Source organism: Lipotes vexillifer, unplaced genomic scaffold (genome assembly GCF_000442215.2).
Source record: "Lipotes vexillifer unplaced genomic scaffold, Lipotes_vexillifer_v1.1 scaffold1357, whole genome shotgun sequence".
In the NCBI taxonomy this organism is placed as follows: Eukaryota; Metazoa; Chordata; class Mammalia; order Artiodactyla; family Lipotidae; genus Lipotes; species Lipotes vexillifer.
Genome location: NW_006788509.1, coordinates 31,367 through 59,138, shown reverse-complemented (window position 1 = coordinate 59,138; position 27,772 = coordinate 31,367). Strand labels below are relative to the sequence as shown.

General features: G+C 50.6%; 1 protein-coding gene across 1 annotated transcript in view; it reads left to right on the top strand.

Annotated features, from left to right (window-relative positions):
• Positions 1-561: 561 nt before the first annotated feature.
• Positions 562-27,772, top strand: part of SCTR (secretin receptor) — a gene marked incomplete at its 5' end in the record, with an annotated part of 37,035 nt that continues 9,824 nt past the window's right edge. Inside the window, 7 exon segments of the mRNA XM_007472035.1 lie at positions 562-669; positions 5,111-5,214; positions 11,327-11,424; positions 12,666-12,798; positions 14,769-14,922; positions 24,938-24,998; positions 26,496-26,565. Coding sequence (XP_007472097.1) covers positions 562-669; positions 5,111-5,214; positions 11,327-11,424; positions 12,666-12,798; positions 14,769-14,922; positions 24,938-24,998; positions 26,496-26,565 — 728 coding nt within the window.

Genomic DNA, 27,772 nt, shown 5'->3' with positions numbered 1-27,772 from the left:
TCAAAGTGTGGTCCCAGACCAGTAACACCAGCCTCCCCTGGGAACTTGTTAAAAATGCAAATTTTCAGGTTCCACCAAGACTTTGGGGGTGGGGTCCAGCCATCTGTGTTTTAACAAGCACTCTGGATAATTCGGATAGGAGCTGAAGTCTGAGAATCATGGGACAAAGCTCTCAACCCTGCCATCATGGTAGAATGACCCAGAAAGCTCTAACACCGCATCATGCCTGAGCGCCACACAGTACCGATGAAATCCGGCTCCCTGGACGCAGGGCCTTGTTAGGTATGTTTTTAAAGCTCCCCGGTGGTTGTACTCTGCAGCCAGGCTTCAGGCTCACTGCCATGGAGTCAGTGGGTGCGAGCAGAGGCCAGGAGACGCTCCATCTTCTGCTCCGGAGGAGGCCAGCCCTGCCCTTGCGAGGCTTATGTGAGAGTGCGTGTCCCTGTGTGTCTGCAGCACCGAGCACTCGCCCAGGCGTGGGTGCTGGGGCTGGTGCCACGGTGCTGGGGAGGCCCTGCGTCCACGCTGAGACCCATCTGACACCGCTTCTCTCCTCGGCAGGCTGCCAGGGGCTGTGGGACAGCACGAGCTGCTGGCCCTCCTCTGCACTGGGACAGACGGTGGAAGTGGCCTGCCCGCGGTTCCTCTGGATGTTCGTGGGTAGAAACGGTAACCGCTCAGCCCAGGGGCCCAGATGGGAGGCTGTGGGGCGGCCCTCTGGGTGGGCCTGGGCCTGGCGGCCTGAGGCCGAGGAGACTTCTCTGGGGACAAGGAGTGAGTGGAAGGGTGGGGGTGGTCATCGCTGGGGATGCGACGCTTTGACTAGGGAGGTGTGGTGTGGCCCCAGTTGTCAGGGCGCCAAGCAAGGGCGCCGGGGGCCACATACTGGGGAATTGGTGAAGGAGGCCAGGCCTGCTTCTCCCTGTCCGGTGCCCTCTTCAGGAGGCTCCCCTCCTCCCTTCCACGCTTCTGCCCCCTCAGCACCTGGGGCTCTTGCTCCAGCCCTCGTGTCTGGCTCACACCGGGCCCAGGCTGGCCTTCCAGGACACTTACTTCCTCTGTGCCCTCTCTGCCAGGCCCTGCTGGTGAACTCTGCCCTCCCTGAAAGCTTCTGGCAAAGCTGCAGTTTATAAGGGTTCCCTTAATTTCAGGCAAGGGAGTGAGGAGCTTGTCTCGGGGGACACGCAGGGACGAACACTGGCTAAAGCCCTGTTACGCGCCAGGCATGTTTAGAGACGTGAGCTCGTTCAGTCATCACAAAGCCCCTGCAAACCACAGATCTTTTCCCTGCGCTTGACCCAGATCAGGAGTAAAAGTAACAGCGTCGAAGAGGGCTTTAGCCCTTGGCCTCAGGTTCACAGCTGGGAGATGGAGAGGCGGGGACTGCCGTTTCTCCTCTCTGCCACACGGTGTCACTGTGGGGCTGCAGGACCCGCCACCTGCCCGTGGGCTCGGAGGCGCTGCCCCTTGGCTGCGCTGTCCGGTCCGGGGCTGGGTGGGGGGATCATCTCAGACTGGGTCCCACTGTGCTCATGCCCAGCAGCAGGTGCAGGGCATCGGCCAGCCCAGGAGCGTAGGTCGGGTCGGGACAGTCCAGCCTCAGTTACCGAGAACCATCCTCCCGTGGAGACACCTCGGGTCCGGGGTGTGGAGGAAGGCTTCTTGGTGGTGTCCCAAGGGTTCCAGGGCTCCCCAGCCAAAGCAAGAAAGGAGGACCCAGTGAGGACAAGCTGGCACTCCAGACCCTTCCTTTTGAAAGAAGAAAGAAACAGAATTAGTTAATTCTTTCTCAGGGCACCTGCTACATGAGCCCAGCCAGAATGAGTGTTTGTGTGACTGGGGAAAGTGCAGGCTGGACTCTGCCTCCAGATATTTGTCTGTCTGTGCCAGGGCCTAGAATGTTCCATCTAGGGTGCATTCCTTTGATACTTAAAAGGGCGCTGGTCTTGCAGAGTTCCTTATTAAAAAGCACACTTGCCAAGTGGGGTCAGGCCTTGTCGTTTTTTCCCTTCTCCCTTGGTGGGGATGGGAGCCTTATAGCAGCAGAGATTCTTAACCTGACTAGGGTCCTGGGGGCTTTTGAGAATCAGATAAAGGCGTTGGCCTGGCTCTTCCCCAGACTGCACACACATATATGTATATGTGAACAGTAATGCTGCCTGTAGTTTCGGAGGCCCTTGAGGTGTTCACTGAGCTGAACTTGGGGCAGAATCCCTTACCTGTTAGGAATTAAACCCAGGGGAAGTGGTGGGGAGGAAGGGCTCCAGAGGGAGCCCACCCCTTGTCTCCTTTGCAGTTCTACTAAGAGCCCTGTCAGCAGAGGGCAATGCCTTGTTTTCTGCTCTGGGCACCTGGCCTGGATCCCACGCAGCAGCATCTTGGGAATCCTGTGGGGTCTGTGGAGAGAGGACCCCAGACCGGCAGCCCGGCCTCCAGGAACACGCTGTCTGATAACTGCTTCTGGATTCCAGGCAGTGTGCGTGCTTTTAATTCAGCCTTCTCATCCAGCCAGTGTACCTTTGACCAACATTCTTTCCTCTCTGACAGCCTAGCTTGTTTGATTTCATTACAGAAACCTTCCACCCATCTCCTAAATTCCAAGACTCCAAGCCCCACCGTCCTGGTCCTTTTTTTTTTTTTTCGGTACATGTACACGGGCCTCTCACTGTTGTGGCCTCTCCCGTTGCGGAGCACAGGCTCCGGACACACAGGCTCCGCGGCCATGGCTCACAGGCCCAGCCGTTCCGTGGCATGTGGGGTCCTCCCGGACCAGGGCACGAACCCGTGTCCCCTGCATCGGCAGGTGGACTCTCAACCACTGCGCCAACTGGTCCATTTTAGAAAGGCCAAGAGCAGAAGGAAAGTAGCCCTGTGGCTCCCACTCTGTCTGGCACCAGCCTGAGTGACGTCCATGTGCTGTCGTGTTTCCTGCTGCGTCCTGCAGTGTGGGTGATTATTCCCATTTGGCACAGAGAAGTGATGCACCTAAGGGTACACAGCAATGAAGAGCCAGTGCTGGGTTTCAAACTCAGATCTGGCTGGTTCTAAACCAGTGCTCCAGGTCTCATGAACCGTCCTAGACCTGGCACGCCTAGAGCCCAAAGGCCACGGTCTCCTGCTAGAGCTGCCCCTGGGCCCTCAGGGAGAGGGCCAGGCAGGAGGGCCTACAGTGATGGGCCACATCCTGGCTGAGCACTGTTGCCCAGTTCTGGGCCTTGGTTTTCTCGTCTGTGAGATAGGTCAGCAGCACCTCCCTCAGTGGGGCGCTGTGAGGATGAGATCAGGATCAGTACGTTAGCCTAGCGGCTGGTTCTAGAAATGCCTACCATATTTCTCCAGCTCAGTGGAACCCTGAGAGCCAGTGGCCCAGACCCTGGGGCCTGTCAGAGAGGAACACATCAGGCCCAGCTGGGGTGGCTGGGAGCCCTGGACAGGATACTGATTAGAGCGAAAGGAGCAGCAGGGCCCCTCTGTATAGGGTCAGCTCCCTGCACCCCTGCAGCCTCCACAGCAGCCAGACCTGGGGACCAGAACACGGCCCTCCTTGGCAGCCCGCAGAGGAGGGTGCAGCTGGGCCGGTCAGGGCAGGCAGGGCAGCCCCCCTGCTGTCCCAGACTTCCTTCTTGGCCGGCAGCTCCTCTACCCCAGTCTTTGGGCTCCTGTTCTAAGAGCTCCTCGTGGGCAAGCTCTTCCCTCTCCTCTTGTAGAAGGGCTTGGAGCAGGCTCTTCATCCCCCCTCATCTGCTTGTCTAGCCAGCCAGCCAGCCTGCAAATGTTTGATGAGCAAGCGCTCTGGGCAGGCCCAGGGGAGCCTTCGGGAACTGTCATCTGCCAAGGAGGCAGGGGGGCCGTTGTCACCTCCGTGTGGGTGCAGGCTGCATTCTTGTGCTGGAGGGGTGGGGTGGTGAGACCCGGGACAGGAAGGGAGCACTGTGGCTACCTTGCGATTTGTAACGCAGAGAAACGCAGAGGTGTGGCCTGGCGTCGTGGTTAAAGAGCTAATCATTCCATCCTCAGGGATGGCTGCCTGGAGGGCTAGCTCTGCTGGTTTTCAGATGCTGGGGAGCAGGGTGTGAAGTTAGATGTAAAATAGAACTTCTTAGTGCAGAAGTAGGACCAGGAGCCTGAGGATGGTCCGCTGTGGGCGGCGCTGTGTCCTCACCAGCCAGGCAGATTCTCTGGGAGACCCACCCTTAGATGGCTGCAGGGCCTGCGAGCAGGAAGGCCAGGAGTAAGAAAGGGCATTAGGACAAAGCCTGCGGCCAGGAGTGTAGGCGTGAGCCCCGGGGTTCACATCCCAGGGCCCCCATTTATGTGGTGTGATCTTGAGCAAGTTATTTAACCACGGGGTGCCTCAGTTTCCACAGCTGTAAAATGGGTGTAGTGTTTACATGTTACAGTACATTTTACTGTAAAAGTAATGGTGCTGGCCTCCTAGTCCCGTTAGGATTAAATGAGTTAATACCCATCACACACTTAGAACAGTGCCCAGCACGTAGCAGTGACAGAGTATTGTTACAGTAGAGCACGAAATTTTATAATTGAATAAACACACAGCCGTTAGTGTGAGATCAACATTGTTTGATTCAAGGTGTGTAACCTGCTCTTCTTAAGCACTGCATCCAGGCTCTCTCCTCGTAGGAGACACTGCAGTGCCTCCCAGCTTGAAGGTTCTCCGGGGGCACCCGGGGAATCGAGTGGTGATGCTGGTAGTTCTGCTGGGCCTGGGCCTGGGGCATGTGTCAGTCGTCTCCCTCACTGTGGAGCTCGGTGCCTGGCACAGTGGCCGTGAGGTGGGGGCTGGAGGGGTATCGGTGCAGGGCCGGCCAGCTTTGCAGGTCGACGTATCCGGGAGCCGCGGGTCTGTCCCATGCTCACGCATCTGCTCTAGGCCATCTGCCTGCGCACCTTTCCTACTACTTTTCCTGACTGACTCTTACTAAGGCTCCCAGGGCCAGCTGGGCCAGTTGCAGCTGCCTGTGTGGTTCAGAGAAAGGGACAGGGTGACAGAAGGAAGCTCCAGCTGCCCCTGAGACGTGGCGAGGGCACCCGGAGAGCCGGCCTAGGGTCCGGTCCCCACTGCTCACTGCAGGCTGCTTGGCCTCCACAGGTTCCATATTTCGAAACTGCACTCAGGGCGGCTGGTCAGAGACCTTCCCCAGGCCTGACCTGGCCTGTGGGGTGCACGTGAACGACTCCTCCAACGAGAAGAGGGTAAGCCTGCCAGCACCTTCCTGTGGGGCAGAGGTGGCTGGGGAGGAGAGAGTGAAGCTGGCTCAGGGTGAGGTTGGGGACCCCGGGCTGCCCCTCTCAGCCCCACACCCTCCTCACTCCCCTGGGCTGGATGGGCCCACTTCCCCACGCTGGTGCACAAGCCCAGAGGTGATGGACCTGAAGAGCATGGCACAGTGAGAGCTGTCACGTGCCATTAGGATGCTGGGGACGGGAAGGCGTGAAAGCCAAAGAGCAGAGACTGGGGCTAAATGCTTGGGGCCCAGTGGTGAGTCTGAACCTGCCTGTGACCTTGGGGGTTGGGGAGGATGTAACTTCTCTGTGCCTCAGTTTCTTCATCAGGGAAATGGGGTTAGTAATAGTCCTGACCTCACAGGCTCATGAACCTGGGAAAGTGCAGGCAAGTGTGCCTGGCTGCAGTGCCAGCTCACAAATGTCCCTTCTCAGAGGAGCCTCGGGCTCCAGAGGCAGGAGAGCCCGGCGGTGGGCAGGCCTGGTATGAGACAGGACGCTGGTGCGGTGGGCTAGGGGCCGTCTGGTTCAGAGCCCTTCCCAAAGGAGATTGAGTGGGGCCTGACGTGGAGGATCGGGTTTCTTCTCTCCCAGGTCTTATCAGCCAGTTAGGGAAGACACATGAGGTCTTTAGATCTGATGGGAGTAATTTAATAAGGATACCTGTGGTCTTGGAGGGCCAGTGGGTGGGCTCTGACCTCTGTAGATTACCATTTCTGTCACTGTCCTATATGAAGACAGGAGGCTTATGTGTATCACGTTTGTAAAGTCCATAAGGTTAAGAGGGATCATTTGTATAATGGGTGGCAGGACGGAGGTTCAAAAGTGACAGAAATTTCCAACTGGCTTCGTAAGCTAATGTGGCTCACGTAGCTAGGGATGCGGAGAACGGGCATCAGGACCCTTTCATGAGCAGTACCCCAAAGCCACCCAGGACCAGGTTCTTTCTGTCTCTCCTCCTGCTAGCCTGGTGGGTTATCCCAAGGCTGGCTCTCTTCCTGTTGTCAGATGACTGCCATTGGTGACTATAGCCGCAGAGTCCCCAGGCCTGCCTGTCCAGGAGGAGGGACAGCCTTGCTTTTCTTGCTAACAGCAAGAAAGTTTCTTAGCCAGGCCGCCAGCAAGCCTGTCCTGACATCTCACTGGCCCAACGTGACTTGAGCCTGTCCACCTCCAGACCATCCCTGGCAGAGGGTTGGGACATGTGCTTGGCTTGGACCAGCAGTTCTCAAACTTTTTTGCCTCGGGATCCTTTTACACCCTTGGGAGTTATTGAGGACCCTAAAGAGCTTTTGGTTTTGTGAGTTATGTATATGAAAACCACATATAAGAACTGTTGGTTTAGACTAATCAGCTGGGCGAGAGCAGAGCCCAGGACCTTAACCATGTTGTTCACGGCCGGGTTGAAACTGTAAAGTGCCAGAAGAAGGGGCAGAGATTTAACAAAGATAAATGCGGGCCCCTGGTGGCTCAGTGGTTAAGAATCCGCTTGCCAATGCAGGGGACACGGGTTCGAGCCCTGGTCCAGGAAGATCCCACATGCCATGGAGCAATGAAGCCCTTCACCACAACTGCTGAGCCTGTGCTCTAGAGACCACGAGCCACAACTATGGAGCCTGCATGCCACAACCACTGAAGCCTGTGCACCTAGAGCCCGTGCTCCACAACGAGAGAAGCCACCGCAGTGAGAAGTCCACACACCGCAACCAAGGGTAGCCCCCGCTCACCACAACCAGAGAAAGCCAGCATGCAGCAACGAAGACCCAACACGGCCAAAAAAAAATAAGTTAAATAAATTAAAACAAAGATAAATGCAAAGTTCTGGACTTAACTCAGAAAATTAGTTGTCTAAAATAGTAAAAAGAAGACCTACCGTGGCTTCAGGTCACATTAAAAAAAAAAAAAAGAATCCCTAAGACTGGTGGAAGGGTTTCCAGACCATGTGATTCACTGGTCCTTAAATGCCAGTCCACAGACAAGCACAGACTTTGTCTTTTTTTTTTTCTTTTTGGCTGTGTTGGGTCTTTGTTGCTGCACGTGGGCTTTCTCTAGTTGCAGCGAGTGGGGGCTACTCTTTGTTGCGGTGAGCAGTCTTCTCATTGCGGTGGCTTCTCTTATTGCAGAGCACGGGCTGTAGGCGCTCTGGCTTCAGTAGTTGTGGCTCGCAGGCTCTAGAACGCAGGCTCAGTAGTTGTGGTGCACGGGCTTAGCTGCTCCATGGCATGTGGGATCTTCCCGGACCAGGGCTCGAACCCGTGTCCCCTGCATTGGCAGGTGGGTTCTTAACCACTGCGCCACCAGGGAAATCCAGGGCTTGTGGGATCTCAGATCCCTGACCAGGGATTGAACCCAGGCCCGTGGCAGTGGAAGTGTGGAGTCCTAACCACTGGACTGCCAGGGAATTCCCACAAACTTTTTCTTTTATTCTGAGAATTGAATCATCCTTTCTTAGTGCTGAAATGTCTTTTTCTCTTTTAATGAAATGATGGTGAAAGTGTATATTAGTTGGTTGTCTTTTTGCAACTTCCTGACTTGGCACACACCAATTGCCAACAGGGGACTCAGATTAGCAGAAAGACCAGGCAAAGCTGCCACTTGGGTAAAAAAAGTGGAGTTTGCTAACCCAGAGCAGAGGTTAGCAAACTAGGGCCCTTGGGCCAAATCCAGCCCACCATCTGCTTTTGCAAATAAAGAGTTATTGACACACAGCCACACCCATTTGCACTGTAAGGGCAGAGTTGAATAGTTGCAAAAGGACCAAATAGGTACCCAAAGCCTAAAATGTTTCCTGTCTGTCCCTTTATGGAAAACATCTGTTGTCTCCTGATGTAGAGGATAGAGAAGGAGGGGGCCCAGTCGAGACGCACAGCAGAGAGATGGGCAGCTTGATCCAGGACAGGCAGCAGCCCTCTGGGGGGCAGGGGGTGCACAGCTGCAGAGGTTGAGGCCTGGGGCACTGAGGTCACATCTGGCTTCCTGGGAACAGGGCTCTTTTGGGGTCAGATCTTACAGACAAAGGCAGAGCAGGCCAGGGCATCCTGAGGGTGCCCCGGCAGACAATAAACCAGCCACAGGACAGCACGGGATGCTCAGCCTGGACCCTGCACGCTTGTCACCCCACGCCTCCTCACGTTGCCACAGGCTAACCCGATGTGCTCCTGACCCGGGCTGCAGACCCAGGCGTCCCTGGGGTGAGGCCGACGCCCTCAGCTGTGGGGCACATCCCACACGTGATGAGATCCTAGGACACATTGGTCCTCCGATTTTTTGACATTTCACTGCTCTTTGACGTCCCTACGTCTAGGAACCATTCATCCAATGCAACTTACTGCCGTTGTGGCTCCCCGCTTGTTGCTGAGAGGTGGCTTCTGGCTTCTGGAATTGCAGTCGCCTCAGTGCAGAAGCACAGGGTCACATGGCAGCCAGCCCGTCAAAGGTTCCCTCTGCTGACAGGAAACTTTCAGTCGGTCTGAGTCCCGTCGACTTTGTGGTTACTCCCCTACCCCTGGGGCTCACAATTAAGTCTCAGGCGTTTTAGTACTCAGCTTCCCTGAGCTTGTTTGTTTCCTTTAGGGTGCAGTGTAGCCAGTTCAGATGACAGTCACCTTCCTCCGGAAATGCTCCACTTTACTAATGCTCCTCTTAAAATAACATACCCAGTACGGGACCAAACACTCCAGACATTCCAACGTGGCCTGCTTCACAGCACTCCATTAATGTAACTGAGAAGAGACCTAATTGTCCTAGCAGCTACCTCGTACCCATACCTCACACCGGCAGTGTCAGACTGCTGACTCAGACTGAACGGTGGTTGGTGGGGGGTAGAGGGTGGAGATGGGGAAGAATCATGTGCTGAGTGTCTTCCAAGTGCCAGGCACTGTCTAGATACACTACCTGATACCCTGTTTGTTCTTCCAAAAAGCCCGCACGGTAGATATTATCCCCATTTTGCAGATGAGAAATCTGAGGCTCAGAGAAGTTAAGTAATTTGCCCAGGGTCACACAGCTGGTGAATAGTAGCAGTCCTGGGTTTGGAACCCTTGTCTCTTGGCTCTGAAGCCTGTGCATATTCTCTCTGCATACGCTTTTTTAATGCCATGGAGCTTGGGCCACTCAAACCTCAAAGTCATTTTCATATGAACAGCTGTCAGGTTTCCCCAATAGTGTTCTTGTGCCTGTGGTTCTTTGTTTTTTATTACCCTTTTCTTCTGTTTATAAGATAGTGCTTACCCACTGAAGAAAAATGAAAAGTACAGAAAAAAAAATACAAATGAAAATAACAACTCTATCCACAAGTTTATACTCCAAAGTTAACCACTGATAATGTCTAACACACCTCCTCACAGTCTTGTTTCTGTGTGTGTATGAGACTGAACCACATGAGATGGCCAATATGCAGTCTTTTTCGATGTACAGAAAAGGACAGTTTCATACAATTCAACCTAACCCTTTTATTTACATAAAGCAGAAATCACACTGTACATGTAAAGTTTGTATTCTGCCTTTTCAGTTAACATTACATTATATCTTGACATCTTTTAAAACTCTTGGTAAGCACCCTTTTTTAATGTAGTCTAACCTTTGGATTTAAAAGAATTTAGTTAACTATTCTTCTGTTGTTGGGCGTTTGTGTGTTTTTCATCAAAAATGGTTCTGTGATAAACATCTTTATATATGAATATGCTTTTATATTTCTGATAATTCTTAGAATTAATTCCTAGAGGTAGAAGGGTGGTCAGAAGGAATGCATGTTTCAGAGGTTCTTGATACATGCTACTTTCCAGAGAGACTGAACCAATTTTCACTCCCACTATACCTTCACCTACATAGAACATTATTCCTTTTAAATATTGGTTAATTTGGTTGGTAAAAAAAAAATGGCATTATTGCTTTACTTTTTATTTCCTTGATTCTTTTTAACGTAAACTAGATAGCTAGTGGGAAGCAGCGGCACAGCACAGGGAGATCAGCTCGGTGCTTTGTGACCACCTAGAGGGGTGGGATAGGGAGGGTGGGAGCGAGGGAGATGCAAGAGGGAAGAGATATGGGAACATATGTATACGTATAAATGATTCACTTTGTTATAAAGCAGAAACTAACACACCACTGTAGAGCAATTATACTCCAATAAAGATGTTAAAAATAAAAAGACTGTTGTACAATTTGGTTTTTTTTTGAACCTTAAAAATACAGGTCTTCACATTTATTTCTATATGTCACATTATTCCATTCCACTGAGATCTTGAATCAAAGATGAGCCAATAGTGTGAGGTGGCTGCTGAACAAGTAAATGACTCTTGGCTGCATTTATAAGAGTGCAGTGTATAGATCAGGGGAAGTGACGGTCCCACTCTATTTCTTCCTGGTCAGAGAATGCATCTGGAGCTCTTCAGCTATCTGGTTCTGGGTGTCTTGTTTAAGAAGGACATTCACAAACTGGAGCATATTAGTTGAGAAAAATGGTGAAGGGTTATGGAAAGAGATTAAAGACACAGGGAATATTTAATGCTCAGATGGGGGACAGATGGGCAGAAGAATTGTATTCAGAAAGGACAGGCCTCTCTGTAGAATCCTTGTCACTCTTCTATAAGTCTAAAGCTATTCTACCGTGAAAATTTTATTTTTAAAATAATTATGGGCTCTAGGTACAAGACAAATTCAGTTTATTTTCAGTGACTCCAGAAGAAAAGGGACCAATAGGTACAATTTAAAGGTAATAGGTTTTAGATTCACTTGAGAAAAAATTATCTAATACTTTGCACTGTTGTATACCCAGTGACTTCTTCAAAAAGCAGTGAGCGCCTCATCCGTGGAGGTATTCAAGCAAAGGCTTGAATTCAGGGTGATGGTCAGGGGCCCTGTGTATGGGATAGAATGTTGAACTGGTATCAGATGATCCCCAAGGTCTTTTCCCAAGCCAAGATGTCGTGAGTCTATGAATGTGTGTCCTTGGGGTATGAACAGAACAGCGGTCAGAGTTGAATGGGCTTCGGCAGCCTGGAGCAGGTGCACTTCTGTGGCAGAAAAGGGCGGGTTCAGCCAGGTGGGTGGGTGGGGCTGACACGGCCCTCTCTCTCTGCAGTATGAGTACCTCCTGAAGCTGAAGGTCATGTACACCGTGGGCTACAGCTCCTCCCTGGTGATGCTCCTGGTGGCCCTCGGCATCCTCTTTGCCTTTCGGTAAGAACCTGCTGCCAGCTCTCCGTCTTCCCAGCCTTCCCCGGCACAGACTTTGGGTCTCTTTTAATTGTTCTGACCAGAGAGAGGAAGGTCTGGGTGGGCCATTTTGTCCCCTCCTGATCTAAAGCTTACCTGTGGCAAAACTTGGAAGTTTCTGTGACCTCATTCATTCCTTTATTCAGTTGACATTTACTGAACATCACTAGAACTTACTGCACCAGTTGCTTTACATGTATCATTTCTGATTTTCACACAATGCTGTGAGATAGGTATCATCCCCATTTTACAGGTATATTAGCCAGACTCTTGGTTGCAAGAAATAGAAATCCACCTTAAAACACCTTAAGAAAAACAAAGGTGACCTGATGCACACAATTGACAAGTTCAGGGACATCTGGCTTTAGGTGTGCCTGGATCTAGGTGCTCCAAGGTATCACCAGAACTGGGTCTGTCTCCTGCCATTTCTTCACCTTGCATTGGCCTCAGGCAGGCTTTATGCAGGGCTGGCACAGACAACAACCAGCAGCTGCAGATGTACATTCTACCAGCTCAGTGACACCAGGGCCAAGGACCCCCTTCTTCATTAGTTGCAATGAAAGTCCTGGGGGAATTCTCATTGGCTGGCTTGGGTCACATGCCCAGCCCTGAGCCAATCACTGCAGTCAGGTATGGAGCTCTGACTGGTCAGGTCTGTCATGAGGGTGGAGGTAGCGTCATCCCCAACCAGAGATGGGGTGCATTCCCCGTAAGAAAGCCTGGTTCCTGAAGCGGAAGGAGGGGAACAGTTAAGAGACTTCTGCCCCTACAGCAAGGGGGAAACCTAGGCTCTGGCTGGTGAAGGGCTTGCTCTAGGTCGTGTAGCTGAAAAGTGGCAGAGCCGGGTCTGATTTCTCCCCACAGCCTGTGTTCTTTCTGTGCCACTTGCCCCCTTCCCCACCCACTTCTGACAATTCTGGGAGCTGGAGGTGGTGGTCGGGGCAGAATAGGATCTCGCCCTTATAACCCCAGATTTTGTTGTTGTTGTTGTTGTTGTTGTTGTTTTTTAAATTGCAGCATGAGACAGAGTAGGCTGGGCACCTGGGGGCCTGGGCTCATTCAGGTTCTGCAAACAGGGAGATTTAGAGAGTTGTCACGTCCAGGGCCTGGGTTTCCGTGGTGCGTGGGGGTGGGGGGAGGGTGGGCGGCTGAGCCCTGGGCCTCTCCGGCTCTGGCCCCTACGGCCCTGCATCCTCTCCCTCCAGGAAGCTCCACTGCACCCGCAACTACATCCGCATGCATCTCTTTGTGTCCTTCATCCTGCGTGCCCTGTCCAACTTCATCAAGGATGCCGTGCTCTTCTCCGACGACGACGTCGCCCGTTGTGATGCCCACAGGGTAACCCGCCTGCGTGGCCCACGGCGTGGCCAGGCCTGCCTGCTCCCCCGCTGCCCCTGCCGTCCCTGCTGAGGCTGCACTTAATGCCTAGAGTAAAGGGGTCAGCGCTGGGGAGGTTCAGGGAGTCTCATGTCCCCAGATGCACAGTCTGGGACCCACATGAAAGCAGTTTGTCGAGAAGCCCATGGGGCTGCTGTTCAACTCCCAGTGTCCTGGAGTGGATTAGCCATTCTGGGAATTAGACACATAGCAATCCCCTCCCTTCCCTGCTCCTGCCAAGTCCCAAATGTAGACAGGTAGCTAAAGCTAGAGGGTTGGGATTGTAGAAAGAAAAAGGTGAGCGTATGCTTGTGTGTCTGCACACCCAGATGTGCAGTAGAACAATTGTTTTGTTAAATCTAACCCTCATCCTCCTTCTGAAAGCTCAGATGAGTCTTCGTTCATTGCAACATCACTGGGTACCAGCTGAGGATCCCTTTCGCTGTATGTAACAGAAAACTGTACATCAGTGCCTTAAACAGATGGGGGTTGTTCCCCACAGAAGCAGTCCACAGAGGTGGCACTGGCTCCATGCCATGATGGACACAGTCCTTTCCCCTTTCTGCTCTGCCATTCTTGATCCCATGCTTTACACTGCATATTAGCAATGTGGCTGCTGCAACCCCAGGCCTCACATCCATGTTCCAGGCAAAAAGCAGGGAAGTCAAGGTTGAACATTTTTTCTCTTTGGGAGGCTTTGCCTCTTCCCAAGATTATGTCTACATCTCCCGGGCTAGAACTGTGTCATGTGACAACATCTAACTGCAGAGGAAGCTGGGAGATTATTTTACTATCATAGTCTCCACAGCAGAAGCCAGCAAGGGAGAAGGGGACTGGAAATCGAGATTGGTTTAGTCAGCCTGCCCGCCACTTCCCACCACTCACGTCTGTAATTGCTCACAGATCTGTCAGGTGTGCATTGCTTATAGTTTTCCATGTGCGTGTGTGTATGTGTGTGTTTTCTGACTCAAGACTGAGAGGTCCCTCAAGGAGGGCCCCTGTGTCTCAGGGAATTTCCTGGGAGTCAGAAGACAGATGCAGGCCCCACCCCATCACTGACCAGTGGAGAAGTCCAGCAGCGCCCAGAAGGGAACCTTTCCAGGTTCTACTAGCCCGCAGACTAACGAGCCAGCCACAGGCCACGCCTGGAGTCGGAGTGTCTGGGAGGCCACAGGCGGCCCTGGGTGCTCCTCCCCTGTGGACGTGGACGTGACCTGCGCTCTGTGCAGCAGCCCTCGGGCCATCCCGGGAGCTGTCCTCTCTTCAGGGAACAGCGCAGTGAAAGGAAAGGAGGCCCTCACAGTGCGGGAATGGGCGTCGTGCCGGCATAGAAGCCTCGGCCCGCCAATCGCACAGGCATAGCTTCCAGGGATCCCGGCAAGGGACAGGCCTGCCACAAGAGTCACAGCATCAGGCAAGGCCAACCCTGGCACCCCCCTCGGGTATTCAGAGGCCTGCAGTCCAGACGCAGTGCACCAGGCAGGGTCGTGTACTCTCATCAGTGTCAGCTCCTCCCTTCTTCACCTATTTCCAGGAAAACTAAGCCTGGAAAGGATTTTATTAACCTTTTGCTCAGAAATCCCTTTCCCTCGCTAGGCCTCAGTTCCCTCATCTGAAAAAATGCCCTCGTTTGCTGCTGGGAATTGGGTGATATCTGACCGTTTGATACCTGGCAGCCGGTTCCAGAATTTGAATGCCGTTCCTGCTGCTGCAACAGCCCTTTGGCCATCTTGACCGAGCCTGCTGGCCTGTGGATTTCCACTCTAGAGAGCTCTATGAGCCTGGTCTTCTCATAGTGGAAGGCCAGAGGGGGTGGCCGTGAGCCCCAGAGGCTCGCTGCTTGGCCTGGCTGCTGACCCCTGGTGCACCCCACCTCTCCTGGAGGGAAGCCCAGGGCCGCCGGCCTGGGGCTCAGCTGCCTCTCTTCTCAGGTGGGCTGTAAGCTGGTCATGGTCTTCTTCCAGTACTGCATCATGGCCAACTACTCCTGGCTGCTGGTGGAAGGCCTCTACCTTCACACACTCCTCGTCATCTCCTTCTTCTCAGAAAGGAAATGGCTCCAGGGATTTATTGCCCTCGGATGGGGTATGTTTCTCCAGGGGTGCGGTGGCTGCATGCTATGTGGGAAAGGGCACTGAGGCAGAAGGAGAAGGGCGTGGGTTCCAGGTTCAGCTCTATACTTAGTTAAGTTCCTGAACTTGTGTGATCTTAGACAAGTTGCTTGATGGTTAACTCTCCGGCCGCAGTTTGTCTGTCACATGGAAAAAAATAGCTAAAATTTGGATGCTCCAATTTCTGGCATCCAAAGCCTTTTACAGTTTGATACCCCCAACACTGTTGCCTCGTCTTCCCCAGACGTTGCATCCATACGTCCTCATTCCTGCTTCCTTTTGTATCAGTTAGGGTGCTTTTGACTGTAGGTATCAGAAAACCTGGCTTAGATAGGCTTTAAACAGCAAAGAAATTAATTGGTTCATGTAACTGACAAGTCCAGGGATCACCAGCTTCAGGTGAGGCTGATTCCAGCAGCTCAACGTTTCTTTTTGTTTTTCTGCTTTGCCTTCTGTAACATCAGTGTTATCATTAGGTGCTCCCAATGTAACTTCCAGCAACTCTGGGCTTCTTCCTGGCTTCATTGTTACATCTGATGAAAGAGAGAGGCTGTGTCCAAGCACTCCCGGCAAATACTCTGAAATTCACTCTGCTTGGACGAGCTAAAGTGTTATACACATCCTTGAACCAATCACAGGGGCCTGAGAGAATGGAATACACTGATTGGCTTAAGCTACTCAAACCACATAGCTTCCCAAAGGAAATTCGGGATTCAGTTTCCAGGAAGGAGGGGAAATGGTAGTAAGACAGCTAACTGCAGGCCCCATTGCTTCTCTTTCCCCTTTCCTTTCTGGTCAATGAAGATGATAATCTGATTTCTTGAGCACCTACCGTATGCCAGGCTTTGAGCTCAACACTTTGCATGCATTATTTTATCATCACAACAACCTCCAGAGGCCTCTTAGAGGAATCTTGGCTCAGAGACATAACGTAACATGCTCAGCTCACACTGTAGGCAAGGGTAGAACCAGAATTCAAACCAAGGCCTCTCTATTTGCAAAGCCCCTTAACTCTTATTCTGCCATAAACAAACATCCATCTATCCATCCTTCTGTCCATTCGTCCATCCCTCCCTCCCTCCCTCCATCCATCCCTCCATCCCTCCATCCATCCACCTATCCATCCATCCATCCATCCTTCCATCCAGCCATCCCTCTATCCCTTCTTGCCTCCCTCCCTCCATCCATCCATCAATTGTTCATTTGATAATCATATGTAAGTTCCCCACTGGGTTCTAGACAGAGTCAGGTTTCTGTGAGTGACTCAGGCTTACAGGGGTAGTCATGTGTAGTAGCCATTAGCTTCATTTACTTACTTCTTTAATTAAGAAGTGCCCCTGCCAGGAATGCGCCCCACTTGTCTAAACCCTCATGTGCAAGGGCTGTATCTCCTCATCAGAAGGAATGCCCCCCACTTGTCTAAACCCTCATGTGCAAGGGCTGTATCTCCTCATCAGACCATCAGGGAAGTTGCCTGAGCCAGCAGAGTTCACTGAGCCCTCCTGCTTCTGAGCTCTGGCAGCCTGATTAAAACATGACCCTCAGTCAGCAGGAGATGTAGGGCTCTGCCGATCTGGATTTCCACATAGGCCAGTAGTTCCAGAGAGCCTGGGACAAGGGACTTGCCTTATGCTGCTAACTCTGCCCCAGATGCCCCCGGTGTCTAGCGGGTTTTTAGGTGGTTTAAGTGAGATAATGAGAGCCTTCTTTTCTTACTCAAGTATATTTTTTAATTATTTGTTTATTTATCTGGCTGCGCTGGGTCTTAGTTGCAGCACGCGGGATCTTTAGTTGCAGCAAGTGGGATCTTTTAGTTGCAGCATGTGGGATTTAGTTCCCTGACCAGGGATGGACCCCGGGCCCCCTGCATTGGGAGCACAGAGCCTTAGCCACTGGGCCACCAGGGCAGTCCCTCTTCCTCAAATATTTATTGAGCATCTGCTATATGCCAGGCCCTGGGGATAGAGCAGCACATTAAACAGCAGCGGTTCCTTCTCTCCGTACCTCTCTGCCTGCACAACCCCCAGGGGACATGAAGGGACTCAGGAAGGTCTAAAGCTGTCTGTCTGCGAGAGGCTCTTGTCTTGCAAAAGCAGCGGCCCCTGCCTCAGTTTGTACTCACCCCCCTCCCCAGAGATAGGTTGCTGAAATGAGTATGGGGCCACCATAAAACTCTGCAAAAAAAAAAAAAAAAAATTAAGTAGGAAAAAAAATTACCGTAGTCCCATCTGTTGAACATTTTCTAGGGTTTCCTTCCAGACTTTTTTTATACTCCCAGTTTTTCCCACATGGTTGCAGTCGTCCTTTATGTAGAATTTTGAATCTTGCCTCTTTCCATGAACACTGAAGCATCCTCTGTATTCTTTCAAATCTTCAGTAAACGTTTTTAACCACTGTGTGGATGTATGTAACCAAATACCTATTTCTTGGATGTTTAGGTTGTTTCTCATTTTTCACTGTGATAAATAACACAGTGAGGAATACTTTTATGGGCAAAGCTTATTCCATGTGTAATAGAGAATCCTGCAATTGAGAGCCCTGAGTCAGAAGGCACAAGCTTTTGAAGTTTTTATTACGTGTCCAAAGCTTTTACTTTTTCAAGGTGGCTGGGTGTCAGTCTGTGCCCAGGCAAGAGCGATACCTCTCGCTTTTATAGAAGCTGTGTCAAACTCCCTTTCACTGAGGGAACTCAGACTGGTGGTGCTCCAGCTGGAGCTGTGTTGGAACCATGCAGAGGGCACATCAACCTGGTTGCCTGGGCCCCGCCCCACAGTCTCAGTCCAGTGGGCCAGCGGTGGAACCCGAGACTCTGCATTTCTAACCAGGTCCCAGGTGATGCTGATACCGCTGTTGCAGGGACCACAGTGAGAACCACGACTTAAGCCATTATCTGCTTTTCAAACTTTTCCACTGACTCACTGTTAAAGATGCAAGACAAATAATCATAAACAGGTGGCCCTCAGAATACATGTTTGCCCAAAATACCCACAATTGAGGCAGAGAATTTTTTTTTATCAAAGCCATATGTGTACTTGGTTTAAAGAATTAAATAGAGCTACAAGTCTAAAATGAAAAAACAAACAAAAGCAAGCAGCCTCCTGAAGAGGCTCCCACTTCTGCCACCCAGATGTAACATCCTCCAGCTCTTGAGCTGCTCCTTTTGATATCTGCTCTCATGTTTCTAAACAATATTCTACTATGTCTTGATTTGTCCATCTGAGGCATTATTTTTTTTTAAACTATTCACATCCTTGGCCCACTTTTTAAAAAATATTTATTTGTTTGTTTGGCTGCGTTGGGTCTTAGTTGTGGCACGCAGGATCTTCGCTGCAGCACACGGAATCTTTTTGTTGTGGCGTGCGGGCTCTAGAGCGCACAGGCTTAGTTGTCCCTCCGCATGTGGGATCTTAGTTCCCAGACTAGGGATCCAACCCACGTCCCCTGCATTGGAAGGTGGATTCTTAACCACTGTACTGCCAGGGAAATCCTGAGGCATTATTTGTTGACTCCTTGTGATTAAAGGGAAGGGTATAAAATTCTTCATCTGCCACCTCTATCCTCCTGTTAGAGTCTTTCACAGTTTGGGGCTAAATCACAGTATTCAATGTATACATCATCATGTCTATGTAAATATTGTTTAGTACTGAGCCAACTGGTGTACATTGATTTTACTTCCAATATTTAAGTTTTTATATTTTATGGAGTCATTTTTTAATTTAATTTTTATTTTATTTTGGAGTATAGTTGATTTACAACGTTACGTTAGTTTTAGGTGTACAGCAGAGTGGATCAGTTATACATATACATGTATCCACTCTTCTTCAGATTCTTTTCCCATTTAGGTTATTACATAATACTGAGTAGAGTTCCCTGTGCTGTACAGTAGGTCCTTTTTGGTTATCTATTTTATGTATAGTATAGTGTGTGTGTTAATCCCAGACTTATGGAGTTATTTTTTATTGACTCATTTTGTGTTGCTGTCACTAATTCTCCCAGGTCCGCAACAGAACTGGAAAACCCTCCACTGCTGGTTCCCCATCATCAAATGCAACAACGTGAAGTCCACTAGTTCCTATTTGTCTGCTTTATTCCTGCTGTATTAGTGTCCTAGGGCTGCTGTAACAAGTTGCCCCTTGTCTTAAAACAACAGAAATTTATTGTCTCCCAGTTCTGGAGGCCAGAAGTTCAAAGTCGGGTCTTGGCAGGGCTGCTTCCTTCTGAGGGCTCTGAGGGACAATACGCTCTATGCCTCTCCCCTTGTTTCTAGTGGCTGCTGGCGGTCCTTGGCCTTCTTTGCCTTGTAGGAGCCTCACTCCAATATCTCCCTCCATCTTTACATGGTCTTCTTCCCTCTATGTCTCCTCTCTGTGTGTATCTCACGGCCTTCTCAAAGCGATGCCAGTTATATTGGATTAAGGTCCTTGTAAGTATGACTTCGTCTTAACTAATAGCACCTGCAAAGACCCTATTTCCAGAAAAGGTCACATCCTGAGGTTCTAGGGGTATGAACCTTTTGGGGGGATGCTATTTAACGTGATACACCCACGCATGTTCTTTCTAGAAGAGCCTTCTGCCCTCCTGCTCTATCTGCGCTGATCATTCTCTAGACTTGCTCAACTCCCTTAACCTTCAGGCTGAGATTTCCTTCGTTTTCCTCCACGAATCCTATTCCTTGACTTCTTGTCTGCCTCTCTTTGGTTAACTGTCAAGTCGTGTTGGAGCACATCCTCCAGTGTCTGTCTTAACAAAGAGTGCTACATTTTATTTTTATGGCTGCGTTGGGTCTTCGTTGCTGCGCGCGGGCTTTTCTCTAGTTGCGGCGAGCAGGGGCTACTCTTCGTTGAGGCACACGGGCTTCTCATTTGCGGTGGCTTCTCTTGTTGTGGAGCACGGGCTGTAGGTGTGCGGGCTTCAGTAGTTGTGGCGCATGGGCTCAGTAGTTGTGGCGCACGGGCTTAGTTGCTCCGTGGCATGTGGGATCTTCCCAGACCAGGGCTCGAACCCATGTCTCCTGCATTGGCAGGCAGATTCTCAACCACTGCACCACCAGGGAAGTCTGGAAGCTACAATTTTTTGCATTGCATATCTAAACATATCTTTGTTCAACTTTCCAAGAGTGATACCTCTGGCTTTTATAGAAGCTGTGTCAAACTCCCTTTCACTGAGGGAACTCAGACTGGTGGTGCTCCAGCTGGAGCTGTGTTGGAACCATGCAGAGGGCACATCAACCTGGTTGCCTGGGCCCCGCCCCACAGTCTCAGTCCAGTGGGCCAGCGGTGGAACCCGAGACTCTGCATTTCTAACCAGGTCCCAGGTGATGCTGATACCGCTGTTGCAGGGACCACAGTGAGAACCACGACTTAAGCCATTATCTGCTTTTCAAACTTTTCCACTGACTCACTGTTAAAGATGCAAGACAAATAATCATAAACAGGTGGCCCTCAGAATACATGTTTGCCCAAAATACCCACAATTGAGGCAGAGAATTTTTTTTTATCAAAGCCATATGTGTACTTGGTTTAAAGAATTAAATAGAGCTACAAGTCTAAAATGAAAAAACAAACAAAAGCAAGCAGCCTCCTGAAGAGGCTCCCACTTCTGCCACCCAGATGTAACATCCTCCAGCTCTTGAGCTGCTCCTTTTGATATCTGCTCTCATGTTTCTAAACAATATTCTACTATGTCTTGATTTGTCCATCTGAGGCATTATTTTTTTTTAAACTATTCACATCCTTGGCCCACTTTTTAAAAAATATTTATTTGTTTGTTTGGCTGCGTTGGGTCTTAGTTGTGGCACGCAGGATCTTCGCTGCAGCACACGGAATCTTTTTGTTGTGGCGTGCGGGCTCTAGAGCGCACAGGCTTAGTTGTCCCTCCGCATGTGGGATCTTAGTTCCCAGACTAGGGATCCAACCCACGTCCCCTGCATTGGAAGGTGGATTCTTAACCACTGTACTGCCAGGGAAATCCTGAGGCATTATTTGTTGACTCCTTGTGATTAAAGGGAAGGGTATAAAATTCTTCATCTGCCACCTCTATCCTCCTGTTAGAGTCTTTCACAGTTTGGGGCTAAATCACAGTATTCAATGTATACATCATCATGTCTATGTAAATATTGTTTAGTACTGAGCCAACTGGTGTACATTGATTTTACTTCCAATATTTAAGTTTTTATATTTTATGGAGTCATTTTTTAATTTAATTTTTATTTTATTTTGGAGTATAGTTGATTTACAACGTTACGTTAGTTTTAGGTGTACAGCAGAGTGGATCAGTTATACATATACATGTATCCACTCTTCTTCAGATTCTTTTCCCATTTAGGTTATTACATAATACTGAGTAGAGTTCCCTGTGCTGTACAGTAGGTCCTTTTTGGTTATCTATTTTATGTATAGTATAGTGTGTGTGTTAATCCCAGACTTATGGAGTTATTTTTTATTGACTCATTTTGTGTTGCTGTCACTAATTCTCCCAGGTCCGCAACAGAACTGGAAAACCCTCCACTGCTGGTTCCCCATCATCAAATGCAACAACGTGAAGTCCACTAGTTCCTATTTGTCTGCTTTATTCCTGCTGTATTAGTGTCCTAGGGCTGCTGTAACAAGTTGCCACTTGTCTTACAACAACAGAAATTTATTGTCTCCCAGTTCTGGAGGCCAGAAGTTCAAAGTCGGGTCTTGGCAGGGCTGCTTCCTTCTGAGGGCTCTGAGGGACAATACGCTCTGTGCCTCTCCCCTTGTTTCTGGTGGCTGCTGGCGGTCTTTGGCCTTCTTTGCCTTGTAGGAGCCTCACTCCAATGTCTCCCTCCATCTTTACATGGTCTTCTTCCCTCTATGTCTCCTCTCTGTGTGTATCTCACGGCCTTCTTAAAGCGATGCCAGTTATATTGGATTAAGGTCCTTGTAAGTATGACTTCGTCTTAACTAATAGCACCTGCAAAGACCCTATTTCCAGAAAAGGTCACATCCTGAGGTTCTAGGGGTATGAACCTTTTGGGGGGATGCTATTTAACGTGATACACCCATGCATGTTATTTCTAGAAGAACCTTCTGCCCTCCTGCTCTATCTGGGCTGATCATTCTCTAGACTTGCTCAACTCCCTTAACCTTCAGGCTGAGATTTCCTTCGTTTTCCTCCACGAATCCTATTCCTTGACTTCTTGTCTGCCTCTCTTTGGTTAACTGTCAAGTCGTGTTGGAGCACATCCTCCAGTGTCTGTCTTAACAAAGAGTGCTACATTTTATTTTTATGGCTGCGTTAGGTCTTCGTTGCTGCGCGCGGGCTTTTCTCTAGTTGCGGCGAGCAGGGGCTACTCTTCGTTGAGGCACACAGGCTTCTCATTTGCGGTGGCTTCTCTTGTTGTGGAGCACGGGCTCTAGGTGTGCGGGCTTCAGTAGTTGTGGCGCATGGGCTCAGTAGTTATGGCGCATGGGCTTAGTTGCTCCATGGCATGTGGGATCTTCCCAGACCAGGGCTCGAACCCATGTCTCCTGCATTGGCAGGCAGATTCTCAACCACTGCACCACCAGGGAAGCCTGGAAGGTACAGTTTTTTGCATTGCATATCTAAACATATCTTTGTTCAACTTTCACACCCAATTTGTAGTTTTGCTGGGCATAGAAATGAGGTTGACAGTTATTTTTCCCCAGAATTTTGAAGGCCTTCTGTTTTGGCATCTGGTTATGCAACATGCCATGTCATTCTGTTTCTCGAGCCTTTTTACTCACCTCTGTATAAGCTGTATTAGCTGTAGAATCTTCTCTCTGTCTCCTGTGTTTTGAAATATCATAGGGATTGCCCCCATGCAAGTCTGTTTTCATCCTTTGGCTGGTATGTGGTGGTCCTTTCATCTGGAAACTCACATCCTTCATTTCTTGGACAATGTTCTTACACTGTCCCTTTGGTCATTTCCTTCCCTCTGGTTTTTAATCCTCTCTTTCTGAAACTTTTAATCAGATGGTGCACATCCTGGAATTGGCTTCTAATTTTCTCTTTTCTTTCCTCTTACTTTTTATTCCACACTTTGTGTTCTGCTTTCTGGGCAGTTCCTTGTCTTTATCTTCCATCCCATCTATGGAATTTTAAAAATCTTGATCATCATATATTCAGTTTCCAAGCCCTCTTCCTTATTCTCTGAATGCTCCCTGTTTTCAGCATCCTGTTTGTCTTGGAGAAGTAATCGTCCCTCTAATCACGCTGATGATATTCCTTAGAATTGTTTTGCTCAAGTTCCTCGTACAGCCTGTATGGTCTGTTTCCTCTGAGTTCCTTTTCTCTGGTTGTTTTGGTCCTTGCCTTTTATGTAATCAGCTTTCCTCAGATGCTCTTGACCTTGACTGTTCATATTTAAGAATGAGTCACTTTCGGTGTTGACCGAAAGGCCCTCTGTGTGTGTATGGAGGGGAGTGGGGGGACATGTCTCTCAAGGGAGACTGGGCTGGAAGTGGCCGCTGTGTTGGTGGGTCCTCAGCATCGCTACTAGAGGCCCTTTGTCTGGGGCTGTTTGGTTCCTCCAGGGAAGAATCCTGTCATCTCCTGCCTGGGGTGGGGTTTGGAGGGCTCGAGCAAGGGTGCAATCTCGGCTGTTAGAAGTCTGAGAACTGAGCAGCTTGGGGGTGGGCTTTTACCAGTCAGCGGATGACAGGCAGGTCCGTTAAAAATAGAATCTGAGCTATATTTTATATAACTTAAAATTTTCTAGTAGCCACAGTAAACACAGTTAAAAAGAAACTAATTAGTTTCATTAATTAGTAAAATTAATTTCAGTAGTATATTTTGTTTAACCCAATATAACCAAAATATTAACATTTCAATGTATAATTTAAAAAATCATTAATAACATTTTACAGTCTTTTACTCTTGCAAATCTTCCAAATCTGCTATCTTGCACGTTCAGCACAGCTCATCTGAGAGCAGCCACATATCAAGGGCTCAGTGGTCACACGTGGCAGCACAGGTGTAGATCCTCTCTTGGTCCCCGTGCCCAGCTGAGTACCCCTCCCACCCTCTGCTGGGCCAGAGCCCCATTCCCCTTGGCTCTGTTTCTCCAGAGAATGCCCTTCTGTCGGGGATGAACTCTTTGGCTGTAGAAGGGTGGTGCTGGCCACCTGGGGCGGTTATGTGCTTCCTGTCTTCCAGCCCCACCCTCTCTCCTGCCTGCTGGCGTCCTGGGTGCCCCCACCACCGGGCCCGGGCACCTTCCCAGCAGCAGCCCCCATGCCACAGCTTTGTCTGCTCTGGGACATCGGTTACTGCTCCTCTGCCAGCTTCCAGTTTCCTAAGTATGCTGACATCTCTCGTGCACTGTACCCTCCTTGCCCATTCTTTGTGCTTATGAGCTTGTAGCTTTTTTATTTCTTTACTCTCATGTTGGGGGGGTTTCAGTGAGAAACAGAGATAAATGTATAAGTTCAATTTGTCATGTTCAGCCAGAAGTCAGGAAGTGTTCTTGTATTTTATCTTTAAATTTCCTGTGTACTTACAATTCTCTAGTCCAAAATGTATTTTTGTTTACATAACATTGATAGCTTACATTACCAGTTGAATGGCCAAACTTTTTACAAACCAATATTCAGATAAAACTAAATGTTCTCCTGTGGCCTTGTATCCCCCCCAAATATCCCAGTTTGAGAAAGGGGCTTCACCAGTGTCCTCCACAAGCTCCATGGGCCTGTCCAGGGGCCCTGGTCCCCTCCCTTCTCCCCCGCAGAGGTCCTCCGGAATCTGGCCCAAGCTCCCAGGAGCCCCCTACCCCCAGTGGCCTTCAGGATCTGTCTGATCCTGCCTCCATTCCCAGGGATTCCTTGGCACCCTTGAAGCGCGAGGCTGCACATTTACATGGGATGGCAAGGGGGTTTCCATGGCAACCAGCCCTTGGCACCTGCTTGCTCCCTGACCTGGAATCACTGATTGTCCTGTCTCTCATAAGGGTGCTGAAAATTGAGTCCTCTCCTTTCTGCCCCCTCCCCTTTATTTTTAACCCTCAGGTTCCCCAGCCATTTTTGTTGCTTCGTGGGCTGTCACCAGGCACTTTCTGGAAGATGTCGGGTAAGCTGGTGGACGGAGAGAGGTAACGAGGGCATATTTTATCTTGTCCAGCTCTTCCAGCATGACGGACCCTTCTTTGGAGCTGTTACCTAGGAGAGGCCTGTGTCTCAGACCTGGGGCCACAGGCAAGTTCTCTGCAGCGCAGGCTGCCGAATGCCCAGCCCTCCTGGGGTGGGCCGGCCCAGCTGCTCTTTGTTTGGGTCAGGTGCCCAACGAGAGCTGTAAAACGCTGGCAGCTGCTCTAAGGGCCAGCCCAGCTCTTCCTCTCCTGGCAGCTCCCTCCTCTGACACAGGTGTGTGAGTCCCGCAGGCCCAGGAGAGCAGGAGAGCAGCCTTATAGCCCTGACAGGCACCAAGAGCTCTAGTCTCGTTCTCCAAAGACTTGGGCCCAGGGACAGGGTAAGCCCGGGGGTTCCTGGGAGCGGGCTCATGGAAGGAAAGCATGGAAGAAGCCCGGGAGGAGGTGCAGCAGCCGGGCCGAGGGGGAGGGAGGCTGTGTGTCATCAGTGTAATGACACAGCCAGGCCAGAGAGTTGACGAGGGCAGATGAGGCGTGCACGTGTCTTGCAGTCCAATTCAGTCCAAAATAATCCTTTTTTTTTTAAACGTTTTTTATTTCTTTAATGTTGTATCTATTTTATTTATTTATTTTTGGCTGCTTTGGGCCTTCATTGCTGCATGCGGGCTTTCTCTAGTTGCGGCGAGTGGGGGCTGCTTTTCGTTGCGGTGCACGGGCTTCTCATTGCGGTGGCTTCTCTTGTTGTGGAGCACAGGCTCTAGGCACGCAGGCTCAGTAGTTGTGGCACACGGGCTTCAGTAGTTGTGGCTCATGGGCTCTAGAGCGCAGGCTCAGTAGTGGCACACAGGCTTCTTTGCTCCGCGGCATGTGGAATCTTCCCGGACCAGGGCTCGAACCCGTGTCTCCTGCATTGGCAGGCGGATTCTTAACCATTGTGCCACCAGGGAAGCCCCCCAAATAATCCTTTTAATTGGATAAATACCCTTAAAAAAAGTCTGGATTTTCAGCTTCTTTAGAACAAATGGAAAGTTCTATCAACATTTCCTATGGGCCCTTGTGGCAAAAATGAGCCAGATGGAGTTGTGGCCACCTTAGACCAAGCACAGGCTCTCCAGTTGCCAAGTGCCCCTGTGCCTGATGTCCCTGGGGCCGAGGTCACATGTCAGTCACCTGGACACTTCACTCCCTGAGGTCACCTGCCTGGCCACCATGCTCCCTGATGCATTCTGACAGCATGCTGGCTTTGGGGTCCAGAATCTTCCATCTCAGGTCCACACGCTTCTGCTCCCCAGATGCCCCCTTGGCCCCGGCAGTGCTCCTGGGCAGCAGAGGACAGTCATTTCTCAGGGTGCTGAGCACACAGCCTCTGGGGTCAGGACCACAGTGTGGGTCCTTCCCGCAAAGGGGACGTCAGAGAACTAGTCTCTTCTGGTCAGCCAGCTCCCCACTCCTTGTGATGCCTGGCTGTCCCTCCCTAGGTGCTGGGACATCAGTGCCAACGCGTCCATCTGGTGGGTCATTCGAGGGCCTGTGATCGTCTCCATCCTGGTAAGTGGCCATCCCCCTGAGCTGGGCTCCAGCGGGAGAGACCAAAACAGGACCGGCTTGCAGGGCAGAGGGCCAGGGCAAGGCCAGCATTGCTGCCTCTGGGTGTGCGGAGGGATAAACCAGACCTTCGGGGGGCTGGGCAGTGGCAGGAGGGTCTGGAAGCTCCGCCCCCTAGAGACCAGTGGATGGGAGGGCAGTGAGGCAGGTGGCAAGAGCTTGCCTTCGCCTGGTCCACAGTGGCAGTTGCAGTGTGGCGAGCAGAGCTCCTTACCCGAACTGGCTGGCTCAGGCTGGCCTGAGATTCCCCCTCCACTGGTTCAGAACGTTGATGCCTGATCATTTTTCTTGGTGTTCTCTGGTTAAAGTGGGCAGACTCACTGAGCTGGGATTACAGGAGGGGGGTTGCACCTGGGGAAAGCCAAGTGCCAAACTGGTCTTGGGCCTCTGTGGTGCTGTGATGGGGACAGGCCCGGAGGGGTGGCCCCAGCGGAGAGATTCAGGAGGGACTCGTGGACAGGGGAGCTCAGGGGTCTCAACCCTGACTGGACTGTCAACCTGGGAGCTTTCTAAAAACAGTGATAGCAGAGATGCAGGGTCTCCTTGTCTTGGGGAGGGGCCTGGGGGCTCGTCTTGGTTTTCAGTTCCCAGGTGATTGTGCTCTGCAATCCAGAGGCCCTTAGCTGAGCCTGTGGGCCTGGATAAGAACAAGAAAGACACATGGGGTGGGGGGCACACTGGGGCAGCCCCTTCCCGGAAGTAATGTGCACAGGCTCAGAGGAATGCCAAGGCTGCAGAGCCAGGTGACAGAATGTGCCCCTCCTGGGCTCACAGGAGGGCAGGACAGGGCAGCAGCCCCCTCCTGTGCTGATGGCTGACTGGCTCACCTCCTGGGGCCATCCATGACCACCTTCTTTTTTTTCAAAAATAATAGAATTTTATTTGATCCTACCTACCATCTCAACTTGCAATAGGAGAGCTGGAAATCGTAGAGAAATCCGAGTAGCAGCCACATTAGGCCACTGAGTAGCTCAGGAGAGTATAACGACTTCCTGTTTCTGCTTTTCTTAGCAGGAGTGAGGGCCATTCATTAATCTGGAACCACTCAGGGAAGAGGGTGTCTGATATGGTAGTAATGCAGAGTGTGCTACTAGCACAGGGAGTATCTAGTACTTTAAACAAGACTTTATGTTGGCTCCCCTAAGACATT